Here is a 9,781-nt window from a genome sequence, read left to right as displayed (position 1 = left end):
AAAAAACAGAAAGTGCATTCTGTTTATACCTCTAGTCTTTTCTTATCATTAATATAATATTTATTATTTTTATATATATATTTATATATAATATGCATTTCCATTAAATTACATAATCTACACTAACATACACATATCTAACAAGACAGAAAGCTAATTCCAACATGGCTTTATGTCATTCATAAACACCATTGTGTAAATTTGGACAACACTGTCCATAATTCATAAAAAAAAAAAAAAATTTATTGATTTACAATGGCATGACATTTTTGTGCTTAAACGTGACGTACCAACAACAAGAAAAGATTTTCACAATATTCAACATCCACACAGTACACTGAACCATTCAAATGTGTTTCTTTTAAATTCAAGCTCTTTTTTTTTCATTGCATTCTATTCAGCATGTTAATCTATATAAATATGGGCACTTCACTTTTTAAATTCTTTTAAAAATAGCTACACTTTTTCAAACTCTGGAAAGTTAAGACACATCTGTCAAAATTTTTGTTTTGCTTTTCCTGAGAATTAATGTGTATTGCAGTAAAGCACTATGAAATAACACTTACAAATTAAAAAAAGAAATTGACATTTGAACTATCAACTAAAACAAAATGTTCTCAAGCACTCTCTACTCCAACCACTACCAAAAAATATCTACTAAAAGTGTTATATGTATAGCTTGTGTACTAGTAAAAAAAAAATCAATTTTTTTTCACTTCGTTCTTAGCTGAACTGCCCTAGACATTGTAAATTAAATAAAATATCTAAATAATAAACTAATCCTAGGGGAATGTTTCTAACAATCTATACAGGTATCACATCTGGATTTCAGCACAATATTTTCTTCCTTTCCCTTTTGTTGCTTATTTTGAAGGCTGTACGATAGAGTGTGTAATCTTGATTTTACATCCTCTACACAATATGATATGGACATAATAAGGTCATTTTCGAAATAAATGCATTTGAAGTTCACTTTCACATTAAACAACAAAGAAATTGAATATAACTTAGAGTTGTAGTTTTCCAATTTTCATAATTATCTTGGTACAAATAATTTATCTAAAAATTAAAATCAATAGCACCTATACTATACGAAACAGATGAGGGATCATAAAATGAATAAAATTTGACTTTTTTTTCTTTTTCTTTTTTTTAATACAAGTTAATATATGAGACATATTTGCAACATAAGAAAAGGGGGGGGGGGGGGGTAAAAAGTAGTTCCTATTCACATACTCAGTATTAGCACTTTGTTAAAAGAATATCATAGCATATTGCTTACAGCGTTTTGAAATCACAGAATAACAAAGTGATTTAAATAAACTGGCATCTTCAGCTTCCTGGCTGATGTAAAAACTAAAAGATGAGTTTCCCTGAGAATGTTCAATAAACATGGGAATTCTGAAAATTAATAATAATAAAATAATATGAATACTATATACAAAATATCCTATATACACAATTTTATGATTTGTAAATTAATTCATTGTTAAAAATTGATTATATATAAACAGACAACATTTACAAGGCTTTTCTTTTCAATTGTTGTCATAAAAGAATTATTAAAATCACAGATACAAGACTGAAGCACAAAAAATTAAAAGAACAAATATTAAACTTAACAAAATTCTACTTCTAAAAAAAAAAAAAAGAAATAAACAAGAACTTAATCTTAAATGTTAAAAAAAATATATTTTTTTTCTTTCGTGCACTAAAAAAAATTCTGCAATGATAAAAGGAAGTCTGCTTTCAATTTTGTCAAATGCCTGTCATAAAAATAATGAATACTGAAGGCAAATACATTTTTAAAACAAAAAACACTATTGCAGAAAAATATGAGTTTAAATTCATAACCACAATCCAAACAATAAATAATAAAAACTTTCCTCCATATTATCCAAGCTTTTGATCAGCAGGTACGGTATATGTAAATATATATATATTACTCAAAACTTAAAAATTATAATAAAAAGCAACTCCAGCAGAAGAATTTGGGAGTTTGATACAGATGACTTTCGTAGGCTTTAGTGATTCCACTAAATATGCTGCATGTTTTGATCTATAATCCTAATTCAGTTGTCAAACATGTACTGGTAAATTATCCTTTGAATACATGAATAACAATACTGAATTTGCTGCCCTATATAAATTTGTTACCTTAATAAATATACAAATGTGTTCAGTACACAACAGATCTACTGTACATCAAAACGTACGTGCATGCATACTAAAATACTTTAACTTGTACATGTAATTGCAAGAGCATACATGTAAAAGAATAAAATATATTTTTTAATTTTTTTCCATACAGAAATTTTACCTGTACACATTCTATATTAATCAAAAACAGTATTTTTTTTTTATCAAAAATATCTTTAGAAAAAGGAATCTAAAAAAAATTTCTGTCTTATAAATGAAAACCTTTCTCTTTGGCCAATTATTTTGTTTTTTTTTAAAAAGGTGAGTAGTTATATAAATAGTATCCAAAAAGGCTTTGAATGATCATTAAGTTCCAACAAGTTAGACCCATCTTTGATAAGGCCCAGTGACCATTGGTTGAGGGTCAATCCACCTTGTAATGACCGAGTCTGTGGTCAGAGTGACTGAACTCATGGCTGGTGCTTCCAACATGTATTTATACTGAGCAGCAGAAGTCTTGGAGAAATCCACTTCTTTCTCCTTCTTTCCTTTCTTCTTCTTCATTTTCTCTCCTTCTTTTACGTACTCTGGGACCAGATTGTTGGTCTCAAGGTGCAGCTTTTCCAGTCGCTTTTGCTTTAACAATTCACACTTCTTCTCGTGTTCAAACATTCCATGGTTCTTGTAGTTGAGATTTTTGTGTTGATAGAACACCAGGCTGATTCTAGTGGGCTCGTAACGATTTGGATTTCGTAAGCCTGTGGTGGCATGTAGCTCCCTTTTGGCCACTTCAAACAACACTGCCCCATGCTGCAGGGCAATGGCCACTCCTCCGATCTCTGGGTCACGGAAAGCATTTTCATTGAATTCCATCTCGCACTTGAAAACTGTTGGATCGATTATTTTCGCGTGGCTTCCTGCCGTTTCTGCCTCTTTTAGCTTGACATCAAATGCCTCCTGAAGAGACTCACTGTTGCTGGAATGTTGCTGATTCAAAGTTTGATCTTTGCTGTCTTTGTTTTGAGGTAGACTTGTGTTGCAGTATGGCATCATGGAGACAACATCTGACAAAATGTCCAAAGGTGACTGATTGGATGGTGCATTCATTGAAGAATCATGATTTGCTGCCTTGAGGTGTAAAGATGACCCTGAGGATGACAAGTCAAGAGGGGAATCAGGCTGCTGCCTAGTGTTGGGGTCAAGGGTCGAAGCTGGAGGTTGACTACTTTGACCTGGATATGATTTCTCAGCACCGTAGGGTTGACCCTGAGTATTACTAGAGTCTAAATTATTAGGTATCACAGATGAAGGTTTACTGGCCATTTGACTCTTGAATTCATTGGAACAGAGAAAATTTGGAGGCGGAAATGTTCCAAATCTGTAAAAATAATTCCAAAACGAATCGTACATCTGGGCAAAACCTGGCTCCTCAGAAAGTTTCATCATATCTTCATACGTCAAGAATTTCTTATTTTCATCAATGGAGAACTTTGAATCTTTCTGGTTCTGACTGGGCTCTGTTTTTTTGAATGGCCTGCCTTTCTTGGCTGGGCCATTCCCACCTTTCTTTCCCTTCTTCTTTTTCTTTGGGGTTAGGGGCACAGCACGCATTCTGGCCTCCATGGGGTAGTATTGCAAAACCTCCAAAGAGCCATTCCTAGCTTTTTCAAACTGGGCTTCAGAGCAGCCATGTTCGTCTGTCATGTCCATCACATGTAATGGAAGTGTGTGAAGCTGCTCATCATCTGGTTTTCCCATTCCTCTATGCTTTGTCAGAGTCACAACCTGAAATGCAAAGAAACAAAACTTAATTTCCCTGGATGACCTATAAATTTACTGTGTGTAAAGATATATCTTCTGACATTTTTTTTATTTGTTATCTCCATTCCCTGCTAGCCACCTACCACAGTACTCCCATTATTCATGTTATGAAGATCTCTGTGAGAATGGGCACAGAAATCCACGCAAGCTGTCACTCCTGAAAATGGACGCCCTTCCTCGTTACCGAGGCGACACATCCTAGCTGTGTCTTCAAACTGTGTCTGGAAAACAAACCGTAAAAGCTATCACTAGTCATCACTACTAAGCATACACTTACTTTTTAATAAAATCACTTTTGAGTATATCCTTCAACTATCAAATACTAAATGTCACTGCATGGAAAATGGGATGAATTTATGTGACATTAGAGCATCCATCACTTTGACATACCTGATTGGAGTATGCATCTGGCGCCATTTGCTGATACAGAGGGGCCATCTTCGTTGCTAGATCTTGCAGCTTTCCTTCTAATTCAACCTCCTGAAAATAGAACATTCATGGTCATTAGAGAATCAAACGTCCGTCTTTCAAATTCTCCCTGTATATCATCAGCAATAGTTACTGTTAGCAATGACAAATATTTAATTAGTTTCTTACTCCTTAGTATGAGAAAGGAGACAATTTAATATATCAGGTTAATACAACTTAACACACGATTATGTAATTTATCTTTAGTTAGCACCTAATCTCTTTACAGACAGTCACTCTGCTAGGCATGGTCTTATAATACACTACCTTTGTTGTGTCCTTGAGTTTGAATTTTCTGGCCTCCCTGCTGCGGGCGAACTTGCAGCCATTGTAGTACATACTCCAGGAGCAGCCAAAGGAGAAAGAAGCCCCCCGCCTCACCAGATCTATCCCCTGACATGCACAGGTCTTCCTACAAAGCCAAAATATAACATCAGAAATTCTTCTTCACAATTTATTACCTGTCTTTTGTGAATTGTTCTTTTTTTTTAATTTCAACAACTTCCACAACGCTTTTTGTTCCTGTTTGCAATCATGTGTTAAATGTATTTTGTAAATTTTCACCAACTTTTAATTTTTTCAAAAATCCTTTTAGTAATTTATGAGTTTTTAAAAAACATTTTAACGCACCTTTCATTTGTGCCACATCGCCTCTCTGTTTCAAAGCCATTGGTTGGTAAGGTGGTTCTGAGGTACTGGTAGAGATCGTCGGCCATGCTTTGAGGTACCCCCTCCCACGCCACCAACACAGCTATGATGCAGGCCGTCTCACAGAAATGCCCCGGTCTCTGTCTCACCACACACAAGTACTTCTCTTCTTGCCCCGATCGACGGATAATCTAAAACCAAAAATATGCTTGTTCATTTAATCTGTCTTTTAATAAGCCAATTTGTTTTATTTCTTACACATTGTCATTATTAGTACTGTTTCACATAGGTTAAAATAACTGCGCAGTATGAATAGAAGTCAGTGTGGTGTTGAAATGCTGTATCCTGTACATGAACTCTCAAAAGCATTGAAGTCATTATTTCCTGAATACAAACGTCTCTATGGAACGATTAAACAAATAATTGTTTCTTTCTAACCAGGAACTTATTTGAAAAGGGAGATTTGTACAACTTCCTTTTCATAACCTTGACCTCACTTTTTGTTATTAAGAACTCGTGCAAGAAATAAAAAAATGAAATGCAAGCAGCTGTCTCTATATTTTGATTTTTTAAAATTTTCTGTGCATTCCCCATTGAATACCTTAAAACCTACAAACATATAATTAAAGGTCTGGGTTTTTTAGGCTGGATGGTCTACAAATTAACCAGCAGATCTGTCATAAACTTTTAAATACAATTGAACTCCGATATTTTGAACACTGATACAATACTGTGGTTTCATTAAGTTTCATTAATATTCAAGGGTATCAATTTTCGTGGATAAAGTGAAAATCACAGTTTCAAGGATATGTAAATTCATGGCAAATGACTCGATCAATACAAAATGTTAATAGAAATTGCATTTCAATCAAGATCTAATTTCGTGGATCAACTTAAAAAACGAAATCCACGAAAATTGGTATTCAACGAATATTGATGAAACCACAGTATCTTGAATACAATGGGTATGTCAAAGTAATCTGTAAGTCTCAACCACTTATTTTTTTTTAACTATTTTACCCTCAATATTTCGAATACTAGGATATCTCAAAGTTTTTAAACAGACCCATCTAGTTCGAGATATAACAAAGTTTGACTGTATGATATTTTTGGCCATAAACTTTTCGTTTGCGAAGAAAAAATCCAAATATTTTAGCTTTAAAATTTTAAGATTTTCCTATAGCTTCATACAGAGCTCTTCATTTAAAGGAGATAAATATAGCTTCAAAATGGCCACAACCATTCAGCCCTCTTAATGCTGATAACCAAATGAATGTTCTCTGTCTTACCCATTTGGCTATAGGACAGCCCTGTGAACTCTTGCCCTCTTTTCCTGTGTAACGGATCTTCTCAATTCTTATGCTCCTTCCTTTCTCGCCAGTTCTACAATGCAAAGAAATAACATTATTTCAAACATGTAGGATTAAGTAGTTCAATGACTTTTTAACAAATATTTCATATTTTTTTTTTAAAAATCATATTGACTAAATTTCTCAATGTACGATATATCATTCAAATAAAGTTATAAGGTAATGTACTACATGTGTTAAGATTTCGAGGTGAGAATTAATCAAAAATACATTAAGTGTTCAACTTTTCCTATAATCTAAAACATATCTTTATTAAAATAAGACATTGAATTAAAAGTTTTCTTATAATTGAAAGAAACAACAAAAATACTGTTAACTTTAATACAGTTGCAGTGCTACACTGTCATTAAAAGTTTTTCTCATATAATAAAAAATTTAACATAAGTAAATCATTAGTTAAACACCGACCGTTTTTCCAACAGCTCCCGGACAGCCTGAATACTACGAGCTGCTCCCAGGTGAGTGTAGTAGGGGCCCTCTACATCTTCGCTAGGGATGTCTACAAATTACAAACAACGACTTTACGTAACCAAATATAACAACACCTGAGAAACGAGAATTTTTCTACACTGAGGCCAGTAGCCGACCTATTGTCATGATCAATGATCTTGACTTCACCTCGACATTCACTTTCGAGGTCATCAAATACGATGTCAGAAATTACGGAAGGTAATGATCTAGACGTAAAGAAGGCAATTAGTCTTTGATCTATGGATACTGTAATGTCTGTTTAGAAAAATTTTCAGAAAACTTCTGAATAATGTCTTCATTGATCTATGAATTTCAACGTTGTCGTTGGATAAAAAGCAAGGTACGTAATGTACTGATTAAGACATCCCCTGCTCAAAAACTTTTAAATACAGAATTTTCAAACTTCATTTCTTAACAGTGTACAATTCACATACAGTTTTCTCTAAATGCACGGCATTAAAAATCAGGTCAGGGATAAAAAAAAAAAAAAAATTTCCTATTTAAACAAAGTTCAGAATTAAGCCAACACTGCCATGTGAATACTTTTTAAATCAATCCAAACCAGCCATTAATAATGTAGTACTGTACTCATAGTTTTAAGACGTGTAAAAGACTTCATTTAATTATTCCATTTTATCATGTATATAAGATTCAAAACAGCAAGTTTTGTTTTTGATTAATTTTGCACAGATTCCTAAAGAACAATTTGAGCGTGTTTCCACAAGCTGTGCTCTTTCAAAGAACGATATATTTACTAAAAACAGAAAAACAGCCTTTAAAATTATCGATGCAAGGTACAAATGTTGAAAAACTTTTCGTGAATCAATATAATGTTTTAAAAAAAAATGACTCCCTTTAAGCTCAGCAGACTAAAATGTTACATCATAATTTAGTGTTATTTCAATAAAATGAATAAAAATGAATACTAGGTAAGTGTTTTCTTGCAAAGAATAAGTGACATCGATATAAACGAGAAAAAAATTAACTGTATATTTGAAATTGTTTTTGGACTTTCCTCAAATAACCTCAATTCCATTTGAAATTTTTTGTTTGCTTTTGTAGCAGAGAAGAAAGACAAGGAACATTATATCCTCATGAATATCTGACTACAGTACCAATATAAGACCTTTATCCTTACGTCATCTGCCAGTGTATCAATGAAATTCAAGAAAATGATAAAATTTTCTAAAAGGTGGTCTATCAAGAAACGATGGTTTACTTACAATCTGGTCCTCTACAGCTACACCTCGGCATCTCCGATTTGATATTCTTCCTAAGCCTGTCTAAATGTTCCTCATCCTCCGTAATAGTTTCCTTGAGCTTATTTAAATGTTCTGATAGTAGGTCCATTTTTGCACTACCTTCATCTTTAAGGTCCAGTTTAGGTTGTTTTGGAAAACTGGATGCTTCCAAAGGCTTTTCATTTTCACAAAAATTCTCCTTCTCTGAATCATGGTTATCCGATTCGACTTTGATATTCTGGACCACTTTTTCCTGATGTTCTTCAGTTTTAAATATATTAGCTTTTGCTGCCTCGATTCTTGAGCAAGTTTTGGGTTCTGAAAGATTTGAGATATCGTCATCATCCTCAAATTCGTAAACATCCACTTCCGGAGCCGAACGCTTGTTGAGACACTGAGGGGAGTTTCGGAAGCCAAATTTTTCACAATTTGTACAGCAGTTTGGTGGAGTTTTACGACCTTCATTTTCCAAAGAATTTCCCATGAGCTTTTCAAGGTGAATTTCCTCTGGACTTTTGAGTAACTTTTCTGAGAAATTATCTAATTTTATTTCATCCATTGTTTTACTGGGGTCTTTAAAAATCGCCACATTTGATTGCACATTTTTCGACTCTTTGGAACTACACTCCTTTTGTATAGATTGTAGAATATTTTGCACTCGGTTTTCTATTTCATTCAATGAAAGCGCATTTGTCTCAATAACTTTTTTCACATTTTTTGCTTTAATAAAGCTCCCTTTATCTACATGACCATTTAATTTCTCTCCGTTATTTTTCACTTTCTTCTTTTTTGGTGTTTGTCCACTACTGGGTTCCAAATTACGTTTCAGAGATACTTCATCGCTGAATTTATATGGGTCATTTTTCGGGAGTGTTGGGAAAGGAAACGACATGTAATTGCTGGGCTTAGAGAACGGAAAATTGCTGAACGTCTGCACATTAGTTGGAGTGGCAGTAGTGTGGGGTACTGAGTATATCGCTTGGTAATTTTGAGGTCCAGGTAGGTTCAACCATGTAGGTGGATATTGTTGATATCCATTGGGCGGTGCTGCCATTTTAGGTTTCTGGAAGAAAAAAAATAAATTATATTTTATTCGGCTTCATGAAACATTTAAACAAATTAAGACCTAAAAATAAATTGTTAACAAGCACCGATTGTTTCTGAATTTCCCCTTCAGAAGAAACATTACGTTTTCTTCTTACAACGACCAAGCCGACAGCTCGCTATAAATAGAACGAGAGGAAATCCCCTTCATCGTGAATAACAACAACATTACCACGTGGAGCAATGGCAATACTATTGACAGAAATAAACACAGGCATTTACAAAAATCTGACAATTGATGTTTGTATTTATTTATTCCCAAAACTGTTTTTGATGGACATCTCAACTATAAATTCGTAGAATGCCGTCTTCTAGAGTGAACACACGCTTACCGCAACATTAAAGTGGACTTTGAGTTCAACATACTCAATCAAAATGAAAAATTTGAGATTGAGTTCACGTATTTTTTTGTACAAGTTAGTTTTAATGACAATATCTATGATCCAATTAAAGTAAAGCAGAAGATGCTTTATAATCAGGTATCCTGATCATAACCTTAAAACGAAGATAAGACATGAA

The 9,781-nt window shown here is 33.6% G+C and overlaps 1 protein-coding gene across 7 annotated transcripts in view; it reads right to left on the bottom strand.

Moving 5' to 3' along the window:
• LOC128164457 (methylcytosine dioxygenase tet3-B-like) overlaps positions 1–9,781 on the bottom strand; it is a 37,153-nt gene that overhangs the window by 16,638 nt on the left and 10,734 nt on the right. For 6 of the 7 annotated variants that reach the window (XM_052828274.1, XM_052828280.1, XM_052828275.1 and 3 more), the window contains 8 exons: positions 8,141–9,221; positions 6,855–6,945; positions 6,366–6,459; positions 5,059–5,267; positions 4,696–4,840; positions 4,351–4,440; positions 4,044–4,181; positions 242–3,924 (listed from right to left, as the gene is read on the bottom strand). In XM_052828274.1, coding sequence (XP_052684234.1) covers positions 2,521–3,924; positions 4,044–4,181; positions 4,351–4,440; positions 4,696–4,840; positions 5,059–5,267; positions 6,366–6,459; positions 6,855–6,945; positions 8,141–9,221 — 3,252 coding nt within the window. In that variant the 3' untranslated portion in view covers positions 242–2,520. Of the gene's footprint in view, positions 1–241; positions 3,925–4,043; positions 4,182–4,350; positions 4,441–4,695; positions 4,841–5,058; positions 5,268–6,365; positions 6,460–6,854; positions 6,946–8,140; positions 9,222–9,781 lie in introns of those variants that run through there. The other variant, XM_052828281.1, reaches the window with a different exon arrangement.

Source organism: Crassostrea angulata, chromosome 10 (genome assembly GCF_025612915.1).
Source record: "Crassostrea angulata isolate pt1a10 chromosome 10, ASM2561291v2, whole genome shotgun sequence".
Taxonomy (NCBI): Eukaryota; Metazoa; Mollusca; class Bivalvia; order Ostreida; family Ostreidae; genus Magallana; species Magallana angulata.
The sequence above is the reverse complement of the archived record's forward strand: the minus strand, read 5'-3'. Positions and strand labels throughout refer to the sequence as shown.